This window comes from Cherax quadricarinatus, chromosome 3, assembly GCF_038502225.1.
Source record: "Cherax quadricarinatus isolate ZL_2023a chromosome 3, ASM3850222v1, whole genome shotgun sequence".
NCBI lineage: Eukaryota > Metazoa > Arthropoda > Malacostraca > Decapoda > Parastacidae > Cherax > Cherax quadricarinatus.
In genome coordinates, this window is record NC_091294.1 from 77407642 (window position 1) to 77434624 (window position 26983).

At 40.2% G+C, this 26983-nt stretch overlaps 1 protein-coding gene across 12 annotated transcripts in view; it reads right to left on the bottom strand.

Annotated features, from left to right (window-relative positions):
* Positions 1–4521: 4521 nt before the first annotated feature.
* The window catches only part of LOC128706612 (uncharacterized), an 85415-nt gene continuing 62953 nt past the window's right edge, over positions 4522–26983 (bottom strand). For all 12 annotated transcript variants that reach the window (XM_070092710.1, XM_070092690.1, XM_070092714.1 and 9 more), the window contains 2 exons: positions 15512–15625; positions 4522–6498 (listed from right to left, as the gene is read on the bottom strand). In XM_070092710.1, the coding sequence (XP_069948811.1) occupies positions 6226–6498; positions 15512–15625 (387 nt within the window). In that variant the 3' untranslated portion in view covers positions 4522–6225. The remainder of the gene's footprint in view (positions 6499–15511; positions 15626–26983) is intronic.

Here is a 26983-nt window from a genome sequence, read left to right on the forward strand (position 1 = left end):
ACCTCACTTTAATACCAGTATGATTCGTAACCTGTGTCACTATAGAGTAAGAAATAGTATTAGTGTGCCCAAAATGCCTAGGCCTACTAGTGGCCTACTTTGTAATAAGTACTTTATTTTACAATTATCTTATAATATGTAAACTGCACATTGTAATCTATACAGAGAAATAAACATTTGAATTTGAATATAACAAGTGCAATTTAATTTAGCCTAATCCAACTAAATATATTTTAGATAACTTTACAATAATTTAATAATAAACAAACACAATGAAATCATTTCTTTTCATTAGGTTCATAATGATTTTTGTGAAATTATTGCATACACAAATTTTCACTTGCCTTATCCTGCAAGAACAGCATTGTTATTTAAGCCAAAATTGCAAGTTTTACCTACTCAGTATGACATATACATATACATATACATACATATAATATATAATATATATATATAATATATATATATATATATAATATATAATACATATAATATATTATACATACAGTGGAACCTCAATAATCAAACAGCTCTGTACTTGAACAATTCAGTATTTGAATGCTTTGTTCAATAAACAGATCGCTTGGTAGTCAACCGTTTGCTTGGCATTCGACCAAACATAACCTACCAGAACTTCGCTGTAAACTGTTTCATGTTTCATCGCACATTTTAGTGTTTTTTTATGTTATGTGTTTGTATACATAAGTCAACATGGGGCCTAAGAGGGTTAGTGATAACAGCCAACAAAACTGAAAATTGCTTGGGAAAAATTCATTCTGTACTCGAACAGATCAGCACTCAAACAACCTTCTGGAACCAATAAGTTCAAGTGCCGAGGTTCCAGTGTACATGCACAGTCACTCCTCACTTAATAATGTACTCATTCAACAACCGCTCAGACCTACAACCAGCTCTCTGACCAGTATGTATACCTAGCCAATGTATATTAGAGCTGATTTCCTCTATTCTTTTTATAAAAAATACAGTACACTACTGTATAAACATTTAAAAATATACTAAAAATGTTATAAATGGTGCAAAGGTGTCATTAAACAATATCTAAAGATGGTTGACACAAACCCACTACCATTATACAGAATGTTCCTCGCTTAACGACCAATTCACTTACCAACCTACTCTTAGGAACGGAACTCCGTCATTAAGTGAGGAGAGACTATAATGTGTGTGTATATGTATATACACACACACATATATATATATATATATATATATATATATATATATATATATATATATATATATATATATATATATATATATATATATATATATATATATATATATAGGTATATACAGTGGACCCCCGCATAACGATTACCTCCGAATGCGACCAATTATGTAAGTGTATTTATGTAAGTGCTATTGTACGTATATGTTTGGGGGTCTGAAATGGACTAATCTACTTCACAATATTTCTTATGGGAACAAATTCGGTCAGTACTGGCACCTGAACATATTTCTGGAGTGAAAAAATATCGTTAACCGGGGGTCCACTGTATATATATATATATATATATATATATTTATATATATATAGTGTTGGACAAGTTGAAAAAAATTAAATATACAAGGTATGATGTAGCACGTAATGAAAGTAGTTTGTTAGATTATGTATTGGTGGATAAAAGGTTGATGGGTAGGCTCCAGGATGTACATGTTTAAAGAGGGGCAACTGATATATCAGATCATTATTTAGTTATAGCTACAGTCAGAGTAAGAGGTAGATGGGACAAGAGGAAGGTGGCAACAAGAAGTAGGAGGGAAGTGAAAGTGTATAAACTAAGGGAGGAGGAAGTTCGGGTGAGATATAAGCGACTATTGGCAGAAAGGTGGGCTAGTGCAAAGATGAGTAGTGGGGGGGTTGAGGAGGGTTGGATGAGTATTAAAAATGCAGTATTAGAATGTGGGGCAGAAGTTTGTGGTTATAGGAGGGTGGGGGCAGGAGGAAAGAGGAGTGATTGGTGGAATGATGAAGTAAAGGGTGTGATAAAAGAGAAAAAGTTAGCTTATGAGAGGTTTTTACAAAGCAAAAGTGTTACAAGAAGAGCAGAGTATATGGAGAGTAAAAGAAAGGTAAAGAGAGTGGTGAGAGAGTGCAAAAGGAGAGCAGATGAAAGAGTGGGAGAGGCACTGTCAAGAAATTTTAATGAAAATAAGAAAAAATTTTGGAGTGAATTAAACAAGTTAAGAAAGCCTAGGGAACATATGGATTTGTCAGTTAAAAACAGAGTAGGGGAGTTAGTAGATGGGGAGATGGAGGTATTAGGTAGATGGCGAGAATATTTTGAGGAACTTTTAAATGATGAGGAAGAAAGGGAGGCAGTAATTTCATGCACTGGCCAGGGAGGTATACCATCTTTTAAGAGTGAAGAAGAGTAGAATGTAAGTGTGTGGGAGGTAAGTGAGGCATTACAGAGAATAAGGGGGTAAAGCAGCTGGAACTGATGGGATCATGACAGAAATGTTAAAAGCAGGGGTGGATATAGTATTGGAGTGGTTGGTACTTTTGTTTAATAAATGTATGAAAGAGGGGAAGGTACCTAGGGATTGGCAGAGAGCATGTATAGTCCCTTTATATAAAGGGAAGGGGGACAAAAGAGATTGTAAAAATTATAGAGGAATAAGTTTATTGAGTATACCAGGAAAAGTGTATGGTAAGGTTATTATTGAAAGAATTAGAGGTAAGACAGAATATAGGATTGCAGATGAGCAAGGAGGTTTTAGAGTGGGTAGGGGATGTGTAGATCAAGTGTTTACATTGAAGCATATATGTGAACAGTATTTAGATAAAGGTAGGGAAGTTTTTATTGCATTTATGGATTTAGAAAAGGCATATGATAGAGTGGATAGAGGAGCAATGTGGCAGATGTTGCAAGTATATGGAATAGGTGGTAAGTTACTAAATGCTGTAAAGAGTTCTTATGAGGATAGTGTAGAAGAGAGGGAGACTACTTCCCGGTAAAAGTAGGTCTTAGACAGGGATGTGTAATGTCACCATGGTTGTTTAACATATTTATAGATGGGGTCGTAAAAGAAGTAAATGCTAGGGTGTTCGGGAGAGGGGTGGGATTAAATTATGGGGAATCAAATTCAAAATGGGAATTGACACAGTTACTTTTTGCTGATGATACTGTGCTTATGGGAGATTCTAAAGAAAAATTGCAAAGGTTAGTGGATGTGTTTGAGAATGTGTGTAAAGGTAGAAAGTTGAAAGTGAACATAGAAAAGAGTAAGGTGATGAGAGTATCAAATGATTTAGATAAAGAAAAATTGGATATCAAATTGGGGAGGAGGAGTATGGAAGAAGTGAATGTTTTTCAGATACTTGGGAGTTGACGTGTCGTCGGATGGATTTATGAAGGATGAGATTAATCATAGAATTGATGAAGGGAAAAAGGTGAGTGGTGCATTGAGGTATATGTGGAGTCAAAAAACATTATCTTTGGAGGCAAAGAAGGGAATGTATGAAAGTATAGTAGTACCAACACTCTTATATGGGTGTGAAGCTTGGGTTGTGAATGCAGCAGCGAGGAGGTGGTTGGAGGCAGTGGAGATGTCCTGTCTAAGGGCAATGTGTGGTGTAAATATTATGCAGAAAATTCGGAGTGTGGAAATCAGGAGAAGGTGTGGAGTTAATAAAAGTATTAGTCAGAGGGCTGAAGAGGGGTTGTTGATGTGGTTTGGTCATTTAGAGAGAATGGATCAAAGTAGAATGACATGGAGAGCATTTAAATCTGTAGGAGAAGGAAGGCGGGGTAGGGGTCGTCCTCGAAAAGGTTGGAAGGAAGGGGTGAGGGAGGTTTTGTGGGCGAGGGGCTTGGACTTCCAGCAGGTGTGCATGAGCGTGTTCGATAGGAGTGAATGGAGATGAATGGTATTTGGGACCTGATGATCTGTTGGAGTGTGAACAGGGTAATATTTAGTGAAGGGATTCAGGGAAACCGGTTATTTTTATATAGCCGGACTTGAGTCCTGGAAATGGGAAATACAATGCCTGCACTCTAAAGGAGGGGTTCGGGATATTGGCAGTTTGGAGGGATATGTTGTGTATCTTTATACGTATATGCTTCTAAACCGTTGTGTTCTGAGCACTTCTGCAAAAACAGTGATTATGTGTGAGTGAGGTGAAAGTGTTGAATGATGATGAAAGTATTTTCTTTTTGGAGATTTTCTTTCTTTTTGGGTCACCCTGCCTCTGTGGGAGACAGCCGACTTGTTGAAAAAAAAAATATGTATATATATATATATAATTTGGGAGGAAATAAAGGAAGGATATAGCAAATGAGAGAAGGAATGGAGGAGGGTAGGAAGGAAGTTATATATACAAAGCTAACTTGCTGGAAACTTGTTTTGAAAGCTCACATAGACGGAATGTATAGACCACATTCTATATACACACACACACACACACACACACACACACACACACACACACACACACACACACACACACACACACACACACACACACACACACACACACAGTGTTTAAATAATATCTTTTTGCTTTTATCTCTTATTACAGATTTATTACGCATTTAATACCTGATTATTTTCATGTATAAAATATCTCCTCCTTCAGTAAACATATTTCCAGGGTGATTATTACTCAATTAATTTAAATACTATTCCTTCATTATTACTCTGAAATGCTCAAGGACCAAGCAGGTGGTTTGAACCCTGATAACTCCACTCGCCTCTTACATTCAATTATCATGAATTTTCAACATGTATGCAAATGTATATTTTTTGCAGCATTAAAATTCAGTGGGCTTAGAACTTTCTTGTATCATAGTGTTATGTAATGTTATTATATATGTTTTATTGTGATCTTGTGAACACTGACAGTTTCGTGTTCTATTCCTGGTGTGTTCTGTTCTGTGGCTGGCTTTCTGCCAGTGGTCCTAACTTCTTCTTGATCTCTTGCTGCAATTCCTTCCTGTCCTAATGAAGCTGGCTTCTTGCTAGTGTTCCTGGCTTCTTGTTAGCATTCCAGGCTTCTTGCTAGTGTTCCAGGCTTCTTGCTAGTGTTCCAGGCTTCTTGCTAGTGTTCCAGGCTTCTTCCAAATCTCTTCATCTCTTTTATCACCACCCTTGCTAAGCCAGACTCTTACCAATGTTCTCGGCTTTCCGATTTCTTGATCTGCTTCATTTTTTCACCCAGCAATGCTGGTGTTTTTACCGACTCTGTACTATTTACATTCAAGCAAAGACAATCTTGCTGCTAACTCTGAATCCTAATCCAGTGAAAGACTTCAATTCCTAGTGGCTCCATATTTCTGCTCCCTCGATCTAAAGTGTTCCCATCCTGGTCAACTTAGCCTCCCACATTATAATCATAACTAAGTGCTAAACCCACAGGGGTCATACAGGTGGGCCTCCCACAGACTCCATATTTCTGCTGTGTGGAACCTATGGCCTCTTGTTCAGTGACACATTCCCATCCTGGCAAAGGGGGTCGTTCTTCTTGGTCTCAGTTTCCATTTCATTTAAGCTGGGATTTCGTCCATTACCATGAACTTATCCTACTCGTCATGATATTGAGTATCCCCTCCAGTGCCTTCTCATTCTATTAAATCTATGTTCTTCCAACAGATTTGTGTTCTCACTCTAGTTAAACCAAGATATGTACCAGCTCTGTATTTTCTCCCTAATGAAACCAGGATCTCGGAAGATTTTGTGTCCAGGTTTTAATGATTCTGGGCCTCTCAGTAACTTCAAGTTCCTGTCTTAACTACACCAGGACCTCTGATCCATGTTGTGTTCCCATCGTAATGAACCCGAGCCTCTTGCAATCCTCTATAACTAGCTTAACAGAATCAGAATTATTATTTGGTTTGGGTTCCTTCCCTAAACATACTGGGACATCTTGTTGGAGTCCTAGCAAATCATGCTTTTACTGACTTCACATTCATGCCCTAATGAACCTGTTCAATTTTGCATTCTTGGCATAATGAATCTGGACTTGAGCATCATCAGTTCATCATATCAAATGCTGCCTCCTCTTGCTGCTGCACTTCACCCCACCCCATCTTCCTCCTCCTTCATGACATGATATCATATGCTGTTTCCTCCAGTGTCTGAAGCCAGCTGAAGATCATCCAAATCCAGACATGAGAATCATTAGTTCATCATATCGGATGTTGCCTCCTCTTCTTCCTCCTCTTGCTGCTGTACCTCACCCCACCCCCTCTTCCTCCTCCTTCACGACATAATGTCATATGCTGTTTCCTCCAGTGTCTGGAGCCAGTTGAAGATCATCATGTTCCTCTCATACTTAGTGAGCGGACGACCCCTATCACGTTCCACATCCCTTGCAGTGAGACTAAGGTTCTTGTTGTGGGTGGCGGACGCTGCTACATGGGTGCTTGCAGGAGCTGTGACAGGCAGCTCAACTTCCTTCTTGATAATTCGGAACACATCCTGTGCTGCCTGCTGTCGTGGTGGAACCACCAGTGTCACTCCACCACTGTCGATCTGTCAAGAAATAAGGTGTTAAATGTGTCACTTGATGACAGTCCAGGATGAACCAAAACATAATAATAATATTTTTAATTCTACAAGTACATGTACCAGGTATACAGGCCTAGATAACATCTATGACATACTACTATATAAAAATCCCCTTGTTATGCAGAGCATTTCCTGCAAATTAGGTCAATTTTGTCCCAGGATGTGACCCACACCAGTCGACTAACACCCAGGTACCTATTTTACTGCTAGGTGAACAGGGACAGCAGATGTCTTCAGGAAACACGTCCTAATGTTTCCACCCATACTGGGGATCGATCCCCAGACCACAGTGTGTAAGCTGAGTGCACTACCACTCGAGCTATGGGACACCTTATTTAGTTAAACAAGCATTACATAGAGAAAAGGAAGAATTAAAAGGTACAATACTCATTTGAAACTGTGATCAGGTGTAATTTGTTCAGTTATCAAAACTTTGTGGCCCAGTCCCTGGACCCATTATTTACTTCTGTAATGTTGAGGTACAGTCCCTGGACCCATTATTTACCTCTGTAATGTTGAGGTACAGTCCCTGGACCCATTATGTACTTCTGTAATGTTGAGGTACAGTCCCTGGACCCATTATGTACTTCTGTAATGTTGAGGTACAGTCCCTGGACCCATTATGTACTTCTGTAATGTTGAGGTACAGTCCCTGGACCCATTATGTACTTCTGTAATGTTGAGGTACAGTCCCTGGACCCATTATTTACCTCTGTAATGTTGAGGTACAGTCCCTAGATCCATTATGTACTTCTGTAATGTTGAGGTACAGTCCCTGGACCCATTATGTACTTCTGTAATGTTGAGGTACAGTCCCTGGACCCATTATGTACTTCTGTAATGTTGAGGTACAGTCCCTGGACCCATTATTTACCTCTGTAATGTTGAGGTACAGTCCCTAGATCCATTATGTACTTCTGTAATGTTGAGGTACAGTCCCTGGACCCATTATGTACTTCTGTAATGTTGAGGTACAGTCCCTGGATCCATTATTTACCTCTGTAATGTTGAGGTACAGTCCCTGGACCCATTATTTACCTCTGTAATGTTGAGGTACAGTCCCTGGACCCATTATTTACCTCTGTAATGTTGAGGTACAGTCCCTGGATCCATTATTTACCTCTGTAATGTTGAGGTACAGTCCCTGGACCCATTATTTACCTCTGTAATGTTGAAGTACAGTCCCTGGACCCATTATTTACCTCTGTAATGTTGAGGTACAGTCCCTGGACCCATTATTTACCTCTGTAATGTTGAGGTACAGTCCCTAGATCCATTATGTACTTCTGTAATGTTGAGGTACAGTCCCTGGACCCATTATTTACCTCTGTAATGTTGAGGTACAGTCCCTGGACCCATTATTTACCTCTGTAATGTTGAGGTACAGTCCCTGGACCCATTATTTACCTCTGTAATGTTGAGGTACAGTCCCTGGACCCATTATTTACCTCTGTAATGTTGAGGTACAGTCCCCGGACCCATTATTTACCTCTGTAATGTTGAAGTACAGTCCCTGGACCCATTATTTACCTCTGTAATGTTGAGGTACAGTCCCTAGATCCATTATGTACTTCTGTAATGTTGAGGTACAGTCCCTAGATCCATTATTTACCTCTGTAATGTTGAGGTACAGTCCCTGGACCCATTATTTACCTCTGTAATGTTGAGGTACAGTCCCTAGATCCATTATGTACTTCTGTAATCTCTTTGACTACTACCCAGAGGATTGGTATGGGGCTCATAGTAAAGATATTAAAGTTAACAACGTAATGAAAAGTGTCAAGTTAAGCATGTCAGTGGATACAGTAAATAGCCATGATAATTTCTCACATTATCAAGGAATTGTACCTTGATAATTTGAGAAAATCGTTACAAAGTCAGATTACTGCTAGGCAGAAATTAGGCTATAAGTATCTCTGGCAGTATGGTTTGTATACAAGTCAATGACATGAAATGTAACGTGTGTGGAAGGACAGAGAACATTCTGATGTCAGAACATTCATCTTTCAGAGACACCTCCAGTGCAATCCCTACATTACTGTTATAATCATAACTAAGTGCTAAATCCACAAGGGTCATACAGCACTGATGCAATCCCTACGGAATATGGCAAACCACATTATGTTAATGGTGGAATGAGAAGAGCACAGTTCTTGTATCTGACATACATCATGCATAGCCACATTCCTGCATGTCATTTTAGCCAGCCAAAAGGGCAATTGGTTATTGCCACTTTGTAACATGCTGGTACAAGGTGGCCCAGTAGGTGCTAGGGCTTTCCTGATAGTTTGAGAGCAAGGCTGGAATGCCTGGGTGAAGTTACCTCACAAGGAGGGATAGCCCAGACAAGTCATATCCTCACCAGCCTCATGATGGTTCTCAACACACTAGATCTTTCTGTATGGGTGTGCTGTAACTCTCAAAGCTCCAGCTGTGGGTCATCATATGAATAAGACCCACATCAGGAAACACTTGTCCTGTTTCCTCATGAACCTTACCTAACCTGTGAGAGTGATCTCAATCCTCAGAAACTGGAAATGAATACTGGCTGATGGTGTGGTCCTTCTCAGAGCATTATCAAGTGCTAAATGATATAAACTGAAAAGATAGCCTAAGCACCACGGATCCCAATCTATGTCTAGAACAGATTAACTCTGTGGCACTGGAGGTATGCTCAATGCATATTCCTTAAAGAAAAAGGCAAAGGCAAAGAATAACAGAGTGGCTAAAAAAGGCCAATATATCTACAATACGTAGGGAGACAGACACTGGTCAGAGAAATAGCAAATATCAAACTAAAGCTAAAGGAATCTTATAGGTGTCAAGAAATGCAGAAAGAACTAAAAGCCATAAATGAAATAGATAGAAACCCAAAGTATTTTTTTTCTTATGCTAAATCCAAGTCGAGAACAACATCCAGTACTGGGCCCATACTTAAACGAGATGGGTCTTAAACAGAGGGCAGCAAGGAAATGAGTGAGCTACTCAAGTCCCAATATGACTCAGTTTTTAGCGAGTAGCTAACCAGACTGAGAGTCGAAGACCTAAGTGAATTTTTTTATGAGTGCCACAGAATTTGGTAGACACAAATCTATCTGACATTATCCTGATGCCAAATGACTTCGAAAAGGCGATAAATGACATGCCCATGCACTCTGCCCCAGGCCCAGACAATTGGAACTCTGTGTTCATCAAGAATTGCAAGATGCCCTTATCACATGTCCTTAAAACATTCTATGAAGAGGGAGCATGGACACAGGGGTCGTCCCACAGCTGCTAAAAACAACAGACATAGCCCCACTCCACAAAGGGGGCAGTAAAGCAATAGCAACGAACTACAGACTGATAATGCTAATGTCCCATATCATAAAAATCTTTGAAAGGGTTCTAAGAAGCAAGATCGCCACACATCTAGATACCCATCAGTTACACAACCTAGGGCAGCATGGGTTTAGAGCAGGTCGCTCCTGTCTGTCCCAACTACTGGACCACTATGACAAGGTCATGGATGCTCTAGAAGACAAACAAAATGTAGATGTAATATACACAGACTTTGCAAAAGCCTTTGACAAGTGTGACCATGGCATAATAGCACACAACATATGCAATGAAGGAATAACAGAAAAAGTTGGTAGATGGATCTATAATTTCCTAACAGATAGAACACAAAGAGTAGTAGTAAACAGAGCAAAGTCTGAGGCGGGTACCATGAAAAACTCCATTCCACAAGGCACAGTACTCACTCCCATCTTGTTCCTCATCCTCATATCTGACAGACAGGGATATTAGCCACAGCGCTGTGTCTTCTTTTGCAGATGACACCCGAATTTGCATGACAGTGTTCTCCATTGAAGACACCGCAAGACTCCAGGTGGACATCAACCAGATATTTAAATGGGCTGCAGAAAACAATATGAAATTCAATGATGAGAAATTTCAATTATGTGCGCCAATGTCTACCTGGAGAGAGAGTTCCGGGGGTCAACACCCTCGCAGCCCGGTCTGTGACCAGGCCTCCTGGTGGATCAGAGCCTGATCAACCAGGCTGTTACTGCTGGCTGCACGCAATCCAACGTACGAGCCACAGCCCGGCTGGTCAGGTACCGACTTTAGGTGCTTGTCCAGTGCCTGCTTGAAGACAGCCAGGGGTCTATTGGTAATCCCCCTTATGTATGCTGGGAGGCAGTTGAACAGTCTCGGGCCCCTGACACTTATTGTATTGTCTCTTAACGTGCTAGTGACACCCCTGCTTTTCATTGGGGGGATGTTGCATCGTCTGCCAAGTCTTTTGCTTTCATTGTGAGTGATTTTCGTGTGCAAGTTCGGTACTAGTCCCTCTAGGATTTTCCAGGTGTATATGATCATGTATCTCTCCCGCCTGCATTCCAGGGAGTACAGGTTCAGGAACTTCAAGCGCTCCCAGTAATTGAGGTGTTTTATCTCTGTTATGCGCGCATATGGAAAACGTGAGGAAATTAAAACTACATCGGAGTATAAAACAAATTCCAACCACACAATAGAGCGAAAAACTAATGTAAAAGACCTGGGAGTGATCAAGTCGGAATATCTCACCCTCAAAGACCATAATACTGTATTAATCACAACTGTTAGAAAAATAACAGGTTGGATAATGAGAACCTTCAAAACTAGGGATGCCAAGCCCATGATGACACTCTTCAGGTCGCTTGTTCTATCTAGGCTGGAATATTGCTGCACACTAATGGCACCTTTCAAGGCAGGTGAAATTGCTGACCTAGAAAATGTACAGAGAACCTTCACAGCACACATAACTGAGATAAAACACCTCAATTACTTGGAACGCTTGAAGTTTCTAAACCCGTACTCCATAGAACGCAGGCGGGAGAGATACATGATCATATACACTTGGAAAATCCTAGGATTAGCGCCTAACTAGAACATGAAAATCACTCCCTATGAAAGCACAAGACTCGGCAGATGATGCAACAATCCCCCAATGAAAAGCAGGGGTGCCACTAGCACAATAAGAGACAACACAATAAGTGTCAGGGGCCCAAGACTGTTCAAGTGCCTCCCAGCATACATAGGAGTGATTACCATCAGACCCCTGGCTGTCTTCTAGCAGGCACTGGACAAGCGCCTAAAGTCAGTACCGGGCTGTGGTTTGTATGTCGGTTTGTGTGCGGCCAACAGCAACAGCCTGGTTGATCAGGCCCTGATCCACCATGACCAGGCCACAGGGGCATTGACCCCTGGAACCCTCTCCAGGTATCTCCAGGTATCAAGACTTTTTCCTCTTCTTTCTCACTCATGACTTGATAATTAAGGCTCAGCACTAACAGACAGCCTTCATTGTTTCTTTTGACTTTGTGGGCTTGTTGTGAAGAGTGTCTTCACTCAGTTCATTATTCATTGCCACTGGTCCATAATCATTGTGCATAGTCTGAATAATTCTATATATGTCCTAGTGGTGGGAATATATGTTAAACTGTCCTCTGGTATATACAGTGGGGGACTTACATTTTTGGAGCCCTGAAGCTTGAACTGTTATGGGGGACCCATTCACAACTCCTCATACAGTAGACCCAAAATTTTCAAGCAATGTGGAGTAAAGTCGCTTCTGGGTCCCCTTGGGATTAGTGGCCCTGAAGCTCAGACTTCATTAGTGTCATAGTAGACCTGCCTCTGTGTATATACATCATTGTTGACTACTCAATTGACTGCCAATTAACCCTTTGACTGTCTCTGTCGTATATATACGTCATGGGAGATACCGTGTTTGACATATCTATACGCATAAATTCTAGCGGTTTCAAATCAAGCGGGAGAGGGCTGGTAGGCCTACACGAGAGAGAATGGGTCTCAGTGGTCGGTGTGCACCCTGTGAAAAAAATCTGGGACTCAGCGGTGCATTGTGGGAACGCCATCTTGGTAGTCCATTTTCACCATGCCTTGTGGTAAGAAGTTCCTCACTCCTCGGCGGATTGGAGGTCTTTTGTTCCCAAGTGATAGCTCAAACAGTGATGATAGTGTCAGTGAAAGTGAATTCCCTGGTTTTGAAGCGGGTGTGACCGAAAAAATTACCCAGGATAACATAATTAGTGATGAAAACCCAGATGACCCACAACCTTCCACCTCTGGTGCTGGGCCGGCTCGTTCATGTTCTCCTGTACCAGGACGAAAGAAGAAACTATTTGCCCGTGTACAAGACTCAGATGTGAGCAGTGCAAGTGATAGTGATAGTGATTTCAAGGTTATTAAAAGCAGTTCTAGTTGTGACAGTGAGGGTGAATATTCCCCAGTGAAGCGGCAGTATATACGACGTCGCATGCGGTCTGGTAGTGTGCCATATGCTCTTCCAAGAGGAAGGAGTACATCTCGGAGCACATCCCGTGGCCCTACACCACGTCCTGATAGTGAAGATGACGATATTGTTACGATGGGTATCAATGATGCAAGTGAGGCAGCAGGCGGTGGTGGTGATAGTGATGGTGGCATGAGTCATGTGACACCAGCAGCAGGCCACACTACTACCCGCGCTGCTGACTTTGCACAACTACAACCAGCCTCACCCGACCCCACACTCCCACAACCACAACCTGCACAACCACAACCACATTACAATATCCAGAACGCACCAGCTGACCGTATCTGGGATTGGCAGCAAGATGACGAGTTTGTTCCCAATCCCCATGACTTTGATGGAGGACAAAGTGGAATACGGCCATCATGTACACTTGGGAACAATCCCACTGAACTGGAATGCTTTCAGTTGTTCTTCGATGAACCCCTGATGGACATTATTGTCAGGGAAAGCAATACATACCATGAGTACACCATGGCAAACACTATTCTGTCACCAAGATCACGCCTACACCAGTGGAAGGACACAACTGTGGCAGAGATGTATCTGTTCTTTGCCGCAATAATGCTTATGCCACATGTGTATAAGCATAGTGTCAACACATACTGGGCGACAGACCGCCTGATTTCAACCCCTGCTTTCAGTGACATTATACCAGTGAATAGATTTGTGTTACTGTTACGTATGTTACACTTTTCAGACAAAACCAGGCCTGACAGAAGCGACAGGTTATATAAGATCAGACGTGTGTTTATGTACCTGAAACAAAAGTGCTGTATGTATTTTTATCCCTTCAGGAAGCTTGTTATTGACGAGTCTTTGATTTTGTTCAAAGGAAGACTCTCATTCAAGCAGTATATACCAAGCAAGAGGAAATGCTTTGGTATAAAGTTATTTGTTCTGTGTGATTGCAAAACTGGTCTGGTTTTGGATATAATTGTGTACAGTGGCGGTAAAACAATGGAAGATACCAGAAAGTTACTGGGTATCTCTGGTGATGTGGTTAGAACAATGATGGAGCCATATCTTGGTAAGGGGCATATTTTATATACGTACTGACAACTGGTACACAAGCCCTATACTCAGTGATTTCTTGCGAGTGAACATGACAGATGTGTGTGGCACAGTGCGTAGAAATCGTAAACATATGCCTAGGTTCAATGCTGGCAGTCGTAGAGGTGAAGTGCAGGTGTTTGCTGCCAATGACATCATGGCATTTCGGTGGCATGACAAACGTGATGTCACACTGCTGACATCAGTTCACCGACACGAAATGGTAGACACTGGCAAGCAGAATAGAGAGACCAATGAACCCATTGTAAAACCTGCAGCTGTGATGGATTACAACCTCAATATGCGCTTAGTGGACAAATGTGACATGCAGATTGGGTTTGCTGACTGTGTTCGCAAGAGTTGTAAGTGGTACATAAAACTGTTTTTCCATCTTCTTGACATTTCCATGCTGAATGCTTATAATATGTATAAGTTGAAGACCAAGAAGAAACCCAAATATGGTGAATTTTGTTTGTCAGTCATCAGACAAATAATATTCAAGTACCAAGGAACAACACCTGCAATAGACCAGTGCCCACGAAATTATCAACACATGTCCTCTCGTCTGAGGCCTGGTGATCACTACCCCATACCACTGCCTGCTACTACTGCCAAGAAAAATGCTCAGAAGAGGTGTTTTGTCTGTGGACATACCACAAAACGCACACAAAAATGCAGAGACACTCGTTTTATGTGTGAGGAGTGTAAGACACTATTGTGCTTATACCCATGTTTCAAAGAATTCCACAAGCTGCAGCACTTCTAGAAAAGTGTCCAGTGATTGTACATATGTATATATATTATAAAACAATCGTAATAAACATTTGTTTACATTGTTTGTGTAAACAAGTTTTAGCAACATTATAATGATACGAGAGTTTTTGCTATAATTGTGTTACATTCAACGAGTGTATATTTGAACATTGCACAATAATTTGGTCTCACAGGCCACAAAAGTTATGTGAAAAAATAAAATAGTGAAAAAAACAAGAAACCATCGAATACAAGTAAATCAAAGTTTACCGGGTGAGTGGCAGTCGCCACTGTTGCCGCTCGCAGATCAATTTCAGCAAACTTCAGGACCCTATATCTCGGTAAGTACTGATGGGAAATTTTTTTTGGGGGGGACTAAAACAATCAGAAAAATAATCTTAACATTTTCATAAGAAAAAATAATTTTTTTTTTCGAATATGTTGCTACACCAGGAGACACTTCAGGATTGGGCCTTTCGACAGTCAAAGGGTTAAACCAAGATTCCTTCACTGTCAAGACTTTAGCTGCGATGCCTGTGTTTGGAATGTGAGTTCAGAACAGAAGAATGGAGAAACACTGCAGAAGGCCTACTGGCCCATACAAGGCAGGTCCTTGTCAAAACCACCCCTTCCCAAAGCTACCCAAGAATTTACTCCTGTACCAGTGACACTAATCAAATCCAGCCCCTCCCACTCATATATTTGTCCAATCTCTTCTTAAAGCTACCCAAGGCCCTAGCCTAGATGCCTGTTCCACGCATCGAACACTGTTGTTGTTGGCAACAACAGTGTGGTTGATAAGTGGGGTCTTGCTACTCCCAGGCATACCTTGACCCCTGCAGTGGCTGCTCCTCCAGCATCAAGGTCAACCTCAGACTGTGAGAACCGTTGTAGAGCCTTGTAAGTAGTCACCAATCTCCGCTTCAGGTAGTTCTGACGAACCTACAAAAATAGAACGGCTTATCATTACTGTCTGGAGGACAAGAAGGAGTATGGACACAGTGTCATACACCAGTGTATAACACTATATCTTACGATCTAACATAAAACCTCACACAATATCTCAAATCATATCAGACATCAGAAATCTAAGTTGCAACTTGACTGCAACAACTACATCAATATGTCTGTAGAAAGATTGCAACCAGTTATGACCAATGGTATATACTATTGATATGTATATTTCTTCCTTGAGGTTGTATTCCATACTGAATTGTATACATGCAGTGTGCAAAGTACTTGTTAGTGGCCTTACAAAGACCCTTTGTGTGCTCTGTAATCCTGTATTTTGAGCTAAAGCTTAGAGTATTAGCTGAAGGATGGGTGGGGCTGTTACAGTACTGGAGGTAGGAAGTACAGTACCTGAACTCTGAAAGATGAGTGAAGATGTTATAGTTCTGGTAGTGATGTGTGATTATACAGTGGACCCTCAAGTTTCGGCAGCATCAACTTTCGTGAAATCCGACTTTCGGCAAGTTTTTTCGGCAAAATTTGGCCTCGAGTTTCGTGATTAGACTCATGATTCGGCGACCATCCGGTACCCGTCTGCCCATCACCACGCACACAAAGCCAGTCTCCCATGCCATTCACGCTCAATGTGCCATTGTTTACCATCACGTGACCATCACCCCGCGGGTTTATACGTAATAATCCATTGTTTTTTGTGATTGCAACTGCTAAATAAGTCACCATGGGCCCAAGGAAAGCTAGTGCAAGCCCTTTGGTAAAGAAAGCGAAGAACACGATCTAGAGGGATTTTGAAGGGTTTGAGGCAGACCCTGACCCTGCCGACCCTCTGCCTGTTGTGGAAGGTGTTGTGGCATTGGGCAAGTCCATGGGGTTGGAGGTGAGTGACGGAGATGTGGAAGAGTTGGTGGAGGACCACAGGGAAGAGCTAACCACTGGCGAACTGCAAGAGCTTCAACTGGAACAGCATCAGACCACAGCTGAGGAACTTGCTTCAGAGGAGGAGGAAAAGAGAGTGAAGGAGGTGCCTTCTTCGGTGATTAAGGACATGTGTTCAAAGTAGAATGAGTTGCAAAGTTTAGTTAGAAAGTATCACCCTGACCAAGCTGAAACAAGCCATATCTGCAACATGTTCAGTGACAAAACCTTGTCCCACTTCAGGCAAATCATAAAGAAATGCCAGAAACAGACCTCTCTGGACAGATATTTTGTGTGACAGGGGTCCAGTTACTCTCAAGTTGTTCCCAGTGGCATTAAAAGAAGAAGGGAAGTAACCCCAGAAAAGGACTTGCTACCTGAAGTCCTAATGGAAGGAGATTCTCCTTCCAAACAATAGTGTACACCTTCCTCCTATCCCCTCCTCCCGTCTTCCATCCACCCAGAAGTCTTCAGTAAAGGTAAGTGTAATGTTATTATTATTTTTTATATGGATATACTTGATTTCTGATTGTTTTCAGTATTTATTTATTTATTTATTTATTTCCAATTTGTGCACACATACAGAGGTACAAAAAAAATACAGATAAGAGCAGTATGCCAAAGCCACTTATACTATGCATAGCATTACGGGCTGGCTTAAAATTAACTTAAGATTAACTAAGCAATGATTATTATTATTATTATAATCAAAAAGAAGCGCTAAGCCACAAGGACTATACAGCGCTGCTACTAAGCAATGATGAAATCAGTGATAAAACATTAATGTAAACAGATAACTATAAAGCACAAGTGAGTATTACAAAGACAGGTCATATGGTTGCATTCAGTTAGGTAGTGATTCTGTTAGGTAGTGTATTTAAAAAATAATAAAGTTAGATTGGGTTTTAGGTTTAACATTTATGTGATATAATTGTGAGAAACATTTAAGATATACAATTTATAATGTTCAGTTATTCAGTATTTATTTGGTTTATTTGGTTTGGATTGACGTGCTGTTGGAGTGTGAGCAAAGTAACATTTATGAAGGGATTCAGGGAAACCGGCAGGCCGGACTTGAGTCCTGGAGATGGGAAGTACAGTGCCTGCACTCTGAAGGAGGGGTGTTAATGTTGCAGTTTAAAAACTGTAGTGTAAAGCACCCTTCTGGCAAGACAGTGATGGAGTGAATGATGGTGAAAGTTTTTCTTTTTCGGGCCACCCTGCCTTGGTGGGAATCGGCCGGTGTGATAATAAATAAATAATAAAGTAATCTTTGAGAAGAGACTTGAATTTATAAACAGGTAGTGTTTCTTTTATATTTACAGGTAATGAATTCCAGATTTTAGGGCCTTTTATGTGCATTGAGTTTTTGCATAGTGTGAGATGGACACGAGGAACATCAAAGAGTGATCTGTGCCTTGTGTTATGGTCATGTGTTCTGTTGAGGTTGGCAAGGAGATGTTTGAGGGGAGGGTTAATATCAGAGTTAAGTGTTCTATGTATGTAATAGGTGCAGTAATAAGTATGGATGTTTTGTATGGTGAGTAGGTTTAGTGTATTGAATATTGGTGGAGTGTGCTGCCTGTAGTGAGAATTTGTTATCATTCTAACTGCAGCCTTTTATTGGGTAATTAGTGGTCTGAGATGGTTAATTGTTGTTGAGCCCCATGCACAAATTCCATAGGTGAAATAGGGGTAAATAAGAGAGTGATATAGGGCCAGGAGGGCTGACTGTGGAACATAGTACCGTATCTTCGATAGTATGCCTACAGTCTTGGAAATTTTCTTAGAAATTTGATGTATATGTGTATGAAATTTGAGTCTATTATCAAGGTGGATTCCTAAGAATTTTCCCTCTGTTAGTTTTGTGATAGGTGATCCATTTATCATTATGTTAAGAGGGACATCTGTAGCTCTGTTACCAAACTGAATGAAGTAGGTTTTGTCAATGTTTAGTGTAAGTTTGTTAGTCCTCATCCAGGTAGATATTTTCTGTAATTCGGTATTTACAGTATTGGCTAGCGTGACTGGGCTCGGGTGAGAGAAGACGTATGTAGTGTCATCTGCAAATAGTGTGGGTTTGAGTAATTGCGAAGCATTTGGAAGGTCATTTATGTATAGGAGAAAGAGAAGAGGGCCAAGGACACTTCCCTGTGGGACACCAACTGTAATTGGTTGTGCGGAAGAGTTTGCCCCATTTGCGTACACATATTGGCTTCTGTTGCTGAGGTAAGACTTGAGGTAGTTGAGGGAGTGCCCTCTTATACCATAGTGTGACAATTTTACATGGAGCAAGTCATGGTCAACTGTATCAAAAGCTTTACGTAAGTCAATGAAGATCCCCAGTGGGACTTCTTTTTTCTCTATTGCAGTGTATATATGTTCTAGCATGTGTATAATAGCATCATTAGTATTTTTATTAGGCCTGAATCCAAATTGGCAGGGGTGGAGTATGTTTTGGGAGATAAGGTAGGAGTAGATTCGTTTATGAATTAATTTTTCGAAGATTTTTGAGAGAGGGTGTAAGTTGGATATTGGCCTATAGTTATTCAACTCTGTTTGGTCTCCTCCTTTGTGGATCGGGGTGACCCTTGCTATTTTGAGTACTGTAGGGAAGGTGGAGGATTCAATGGATTTGTTAAAGAGTGTTGCAATGATTGGTGATAGCACTTGTGACACTTTTTTGTATATAAGGGGTGGTAAGGTATTTAAATCTCCTGCCTTGTTTTTTAGTGCGTTGATAATAAGGGAGACTTCGTATGGGTTAGTCGGAGCTAGGAACAGTGTGTTCGGGTAGTTGCCGGTGAGGTAGTCATTTGGTGGGGTATCTGAGCTTGGGATTTTATTGGCAAGGTTTTGTCCTATAGTGGAGAAGAAATCATTGAGTCTGTTTGCTGTTTCTGTTGGTGGGAGTTGGGGTTCATCTGTTTTTGCTAATTTTATTTCGCTATTTCGTGATATCTTTTTTGTTCCCAGAATTTCTGATAGGGTTTTCCAGGTCTTTTTTATATCACCTCGTAAGTTGGATAATCTGTTCTCATAATACAATTTTTTTGCCCTTCTTATCAGGCTGGTTAGGATTGACGAGTAACGTTTTGTTTGGTCTCTGGTTATGTGACCCATTCTGTACTGTTTTTCATATTGGTGTTTTGTATTTATGGATTTGAGAATGCTGGGTGTTAGCCAGGGACTGTTCAGTCTCTTTGCTGTCATCTGTTTTGTTTTTTTAGGGCAGTGCTTGTTATAGAGGTATTGGGTTTTTTTTAGAAAATTATTAATACATTCGTCAATATCTGTATAGGTTTCTAGCTCAGTGTGCCAATCAATGTTTGCTATTGCTGTTGTGAAGTTATTAATGGCTGCCTCATTGTGAAGTCTGAAGGTGACTTTAGTAGTGTCTTGGGGTAGTTTACCAAGAGTTGTTATGAGGAAAGTAGGGTAGTGGTCTGTGGTATTATCTGTAATTATGCCTGATTTTAAAGGGGATATGGTGTTGGTCCAGATGTGGTCAAGTAGGGAAACACTAGTCTCTGTAACTCTTGTAGGTTTTGTTACTGTTGGTAGTAACATACAGTTACTCATTGTGTTTGTGAATTCAGTAATGTGTGGGTCCTGGTCTTGCAGGAGATTTATATTGAAGTCACCTGAGAGTAGTAAGTGATCTTTGTTCATGCGTGCATCAGTTATCATACTTCCTAGATTTTGACTAAATTGGCTAATGTTTGACTGTGGAACTCTGTAGATGTTTATCAATGTGAGAGGTTTTTGTAGGTACTTTGATTTGAATTTAGCTATTATATATTCCCCATGTTCATCCCTTGTGCAAGTATTAGTGATACATTCTAGTTGGTCTGAGTAGTATATGGCTGTGCCACCCCCTTGTTGATCTGGCCTACAGTTGTGTATGGCTGTGTAACCAGGAATGGCATAGACATCTGTACTATCAGGCTTTAGCCAGGTTTCAGTTAGTGTAATGATGGACATATTGGCATGTAAGGAATTTAGTAATGCTATGAGGTCATCGTAATGCTTGCTTAAAGATCTGATATTGTAGTTAAATATAGTTATGTTGTTGTTGGCACTGAGAAGTGCCTTTGATTGTTCTGCAGTGTAGTAATTACAGTTACTGTTTGATTCATTTAAGTCATTAAATAAGAGGTTGGTATCAGGATCAATGCTTGTAATCATAAGATTTGTAGTGAATCTATAGTTTGAATTAAGTATAAAACAAAGTAAATAGTCTTAAGCTAAAAAATAGCACCTGGATTATTTAACAAATGTAAAATAATGAGCTAAGGGACGAATACAAATAAAGTGATGATCAAATAGTGGAGCTTGGGAATATGATAGTAGGTAGTACTATAAAGGTAATTTTTTAAAGTTAGAATTATAGTATAAAATTATAATATAAAAGGGACTAATATAGGTTGTGGTGACCAATAAAGTGGTAATCAAAAAAATGAGCTTTGGAATATAATGGCAAAATTGTGAACTATTTCATTTTAATATTTTTGGTTGTCTGGAACGGATTAATTTAATTTCCATTATTTCTTATAGGGAAAATGGTTTCGAGTGTCGTGAATTTCGACTTTCGGTAGGCTCTCTGGAACGGATTAATCACGAAACTCGGGGGTCCACTGTATATACGTATATATGTGTATATGTATATGTATATATATATATATATATATATATATATATATATATATATATATATATATAAATATATATATATGTATATATATATATATTTTTTTTTTTTTTTTATTATCACACCGGCCGATTCCCACCAAGGCAGGGTGGCCCGAAAAAGAAAAACTTTCACCATCATTCACTCCATCACTGTCTTGCCAGAAGGGTGCTTTACACTACAGTTTTTAAACTGCAACATTAACACCCCTCCTTCAGAGTGCAGGCACTGTACTTCCCATCTCCAGGACTCAAGTCCGGCCTGCCGGTTTCCCTGAACCCCTTCATAAATGTTACTTTGTTCACACTCCAACAGCACGTCAAGTATTAAAAACCATTTGTCTCCATTCACTCCTATCAAACACGCTCACGCATGCCTGCTGGAAGTCCAAGCCCCTCGCACACAAAACCTCCTTTACCCCCTCCCTCCAACCTTTCCTAGGCCGACCCCTACCCCGCCTTCCTTCCACTACAGACTGATACACTCTTGAAGTTATTCTGTTTCGCTCCATTCTCTCCACATGTCCGAACCACCTCAACAACCCTTCCTCAGCCCTCTGGACAACAGTTTTGGTAATCCCGCACCTCCTCCTAACTTCCAAACTACGAATTCTCTGCATTATATTCACACCACACATTGCTCTCAGACATGACATCTCCACTGCCTCCAGCCTTCTCCTCGCTGCAACATTCATCACCCATGCTTCACACCCATATAAGAGCGTTGGTAAAACTATACTCTCATACATTCCCCTCTTTGCCTCCAAGGGCAAAGTTTTTTGTCTCCACAGACTCCTAAGTGCACCACTCACCCTTTTCCCCTCATCAATTCTATGATTCACCTCATCTTTCATAGACCCATCCGCTGACACGTCCACTCCCAAATATCTGAATACATTCACCTCCTCCATACTCTCTCCCTCCAATCTGATATCCAATCTTTCATCACCTAATCTTTTTGTTATCCTCATAATCTTACTCTTTCCTGTATTCACTTTCAATTTTCTTCTTTTGCACACCCTACCAAATTCATCCACCAATCTCTGCAACTTCTCTTCAGAATCTCCCAAGAGCACAGTGTCATCAGCAAAGAGCAACTGTGACAACTCCCACTTTATGTGTGATTCTTTATCTTTTAACTCCACGCCTCTTGCCAAGACCCTCGCATTTACTTCTCTTACAACTCCATCTATAAATATATTAAACAACCATGGTGACATCACACATCCTTGTCTAAGACCTACTTTTACTGGGAAATAATTTCCCTCTTTCCTACATACTCTAACTTGAGCCTCACTATCCTCGTAAAAACTCTTCACTGCTTTCAGTAACCTACCTCCTATACCATACACCTGCAACATCTGCCACATTGCCCCCCTATCCACCCTGTCATATGCCTTTTCCAAATCCATAAATGCCACAAAGACCTCTTTAGCCTTATCTAAATACTGTTCACTTATATGTTTCACTGTAAACACCTGGTCCACACACCCCCTACCTTTCCTAAAGCCTCCTTGTTCATCTGCTATCCTATTCTCCGTCTTACTCTTAATTCTTTCAATAATAACTCTACCATACACTTTGCCAGGTATACTCAACAGACTTATCCCCCTATAATTTTTGCACTCTCTTTTATCCCCTTTGCCTTTATACAAAGGAACTATGCATGCTCTCTGCCAATCCCTAGGTACCTTACCCTCTTCCATACATTTATTAAATAATTGCACCAACCACTCCAAAACTATATCCCCACCTGCTTTTAACATTTCTATCTTTATCCCATCAATTCCGGCTGCCTTACCCCCTTTCATTTTACCTACTGCCTCACGAACTTCCCCCACACTCACAACTGGCTCTTCCTCCCTCCTACAAGATGTTGTTCCTCCTTGCCCTATACACGAAATCACAGCTTCCCTATCTTCATCAACATTTAACAATTCCTCAAAATATTCCCTCCATCTTCCCAATACCTCTAACTCTACATTTAATAACTCTCCTCTCCTATTTTTAACTGACAAATCCATTTGTTCTCTAGACTTCCTTAACTTGTTAATCTCACTCCAAAACTTTTTCTTATTTTCAATAAAATTTGTTGATAACATCTCACCCACTCTCTCATTTGCTCTCTTTTTACATTGCTTCACCACTCTCTTATATATATATATATATATATATATATATACATATATATATATATATATATATTATATATATATATATATATATATATATATATATAAGAACATAAGAACATAAGAAAAGGAGGAACACTGCAGGAGGCCTGCTGGCCCATACTAGGCAGGTCCTTTACAATTCATCCCACTAACAAAACATTTGCCCAACCCAATTTTCAATGCCACCCAAGAAATAAGCTCTGATGTGAAAGTCCCACTCAAATCCAACCCCTCCCACTCATGTACTTATCCAACCTAGATTTGAAACTACCCAAAGTCCCAGCCTCAATAACCCAACTAGGTAGACTGTTCCACTCATCAACTACCCTATTTCCAAACCAATACTTTCCTATGTCCTTTCTAAATCTAAACTTACCTAATTTAAATCCATTACTGCGCGTTCTCTCTTGGAGAGACATCCTCAAGACCTTATTAATATCCCCTTTATTTATACCTATCTTCCACTTATACACTTCGATCAGGTCTCCCCTCATTCTTCGTCTAACAAGTGAATGTAACTTAAGAGTCTTCAATCTTTCTTCATAAGGAAGATTTCTGATGCTATGTATTAATTTAGTCATCCTACGCTGAATGTTTTCTAACGAATTTATGTCCATTTTGTAATACGGAGACCAGAACTGAGCTGCATAATCTAGGTGAGGCCTTACTAATGATGTATAAAGCTGCAGTATGACCTCTGGACTTCTGTTGCTTACACTTCTTGATATAAATCCCAGTAATCTATTTGCCTTATTACGTACGCTTAGGCATTGCTGTCTTGGTTTAAGGTTGCTGCTCACCATAACCCCCAAGTCCTTTTCGCAATCTGTATGGCTAAGTTCTACATCATTTAATTTATAAGTACTAGTGTTATGGGCACTCCCAAGCCTCAGAACCTTGCATTTATCTACATTGAACTGCATCTGCCACTTTTCTGACCAAGAATAGAGTTTGTTTAAATCCTCCTGAAGTTCCCTAACATCTACGTTTGAATCAATTATCCTACCTATCTTTGTGTCATCGGCGAATTTGCTCATATCACTAGTAATTCCCTCATCAAGATCATTGATATATATTATAAACAACAACGGGCCCAAGACTGATCCCTGTGGAACGCCACTTGTTACAGATCCCCACTCGGATTTAACCCCATTTATGGACACTCTCTGCTTCCTGTCAGTGAGCCATGACTCGATCCACGAGAGCACTTTTCCCCCAATGCCATGAGCTGCCACTTTCTTTAACAGTCTATGGTGCGGAACTCTATCAAAAGCCTTACTAAAATCTAAGTAAATAATATCAAATTCTTTATTGTGGTCAACAGCCTCAAAAGCTTTACTGAAGAAAGTTAATAAATTAGTTAGACAAGACCGGCCTCTTGTGAATCCATGCTGAGTATCATTAATCAAGCTATGCTTATATATACACCTACCATCCGACTTACGACCAAGTTTGGTTCCGAGAAACCGGTCGCAAGTCGAAATGGTCGTAAGTCGAACTTTAGTAGTGAATATCAACAAAAAATTTTTGTAATGACTTTATTTTATTTTTTATTTTTGTATTTCATGTTTTACTTTACTTTTTATGTTGTTAGTACTGTATTTTATACTGTAAGGTTTAGGATAAACACTGTGTACAACACAAATAGTTGTTTATTTCCCAGAAATTTCGCATAAAAAACACGGTCGTAAGTCGAGTGGTCGTAAGTCGAGTGGTCGTAAGTCGAGGACCAGGACCCACACGTTACTGAATTCACAAACACAATGAGTAACTGTATGTTGCTACCAACAGTAACAAAACCTACAAGAGTTACAGAGACTAGTGTTTCCCTACTTGACCACATCTGGACCAACACCATATCCCCTTTAAAATCAGGCATAATTACAGATAATACCACAGACCACTACCCTACTTTCCTCATAACAACTCTTGGTAAAATACCCCAAGACACTACTAAAGTCACCTTCAGACTTCACAATGAGGCAGCCATTAATAACTTCACAACAGCAGTAACAAACATTGACTGGCACACTGAGCTAGAAATCTATACAGATATTGACGAATGTTTTAATAATTTTCTAAAAAAGACCCAATACCTTCATAACAAGCACTGCCCTAAAAAAACTAAACAGATGACAGCTAAGAGACTGAACAGTCCCTGGCTAACACCCAGCATTCTCAAATCCATAAATACAAAACACCGATATGAAAAACAGTACAGAATGGGTCACATAACCAGAGACCAAACAAAACGTTACTCGTCAATCCTAACCAGCCTGATAAGAAGGGCAAAAAAATTGTATTATGAGAACAGATTATCCAACTTACGAGGTGATATAAAAAAGACCTGGAAGACCCTATCAGAAATTCTGGGAACAAAAAAGATATCACGACATAGCGAAATAAAATTAACAAAATCAGATGAACCCCAACTCCCACCAACAGAAACAGCAAACAGACTCAATGATTTCTTCTCCACTATAGGTCAAAACTTTGCCAATAATATCCCAAGCTCAGATACCCCACCAAATGACTACCTCACCGGCAACTACCCGAACACACTGTTCCTAGCTCCGACTAACCCATACGAAGTCTCCCTTATTATCAACGCACTGAAAAACAAGGCAGGAGATTTAAATATCTTACCACCCTTTATATACAAAAAAGCGTCACAAGTACTATCACCAATCATTGCAACACTCTTTAACAAATCCATTGAATCCTCCACCTTCCCTACAGTTCTCAAAATAGCAAGGGTCACCCCGATCCATAAAGGAGGAGACCAAACAGAGTTGAATAACTATAGGCCAATATCCAATTTACACCCTCTCTCAAAAATCTTCGAAAAATTAATTCATAAACGAATCTACTCCTACCTCATCTCCCATAACATTCTCAACCCCTGCCAATTTGGATTCAGGCCTAATAAAAATACTAATGATGCTATTATACACATGCTAGAACATATATACACTGCAATAGAGAAAAAAGAAGTCCCGCTGGGGATCTTCATTGACTTACGTAAAGCTTTTGATACAGTTGACCATGACTTGCTCCACGTAAAATTGTCACAATATGGTATTAGAGGGCACTCCCTCAACTACCTCAAGTCTTACCTCAGCAACAGAAGCCAATATGTGTACGCAAATGGGGCAAACTCTTCCGCACAACCAATTACAGTTGGTGTCCCACAGGGAAGTGTCCTTGGCCCTCTTCTCTTTCTCCTATACATAAATGACCTACCAAATGCTTCGCAATTACTCAAACCCACACTATTTGCAGATGACACTACATACGTCTTCTCCCACCCGAGCCCAGTCACGCTAGCCAATACTGTAAATACCGAATTACAGAAAATATCTACCTGGATGAGGACTAACAAACTTACACTAAACATTGACAAAACCTACTTCATTCAGTTTGGTAGCAGAGCTACAGATGTACCTCTTATCATAACGATAAATGGATCACCTATCACAAAGCTAACAGAGGGAAAATTCTTAGGAATCCACCTTGATAATAGACTCAAATTTCATACACATATACAACAAAT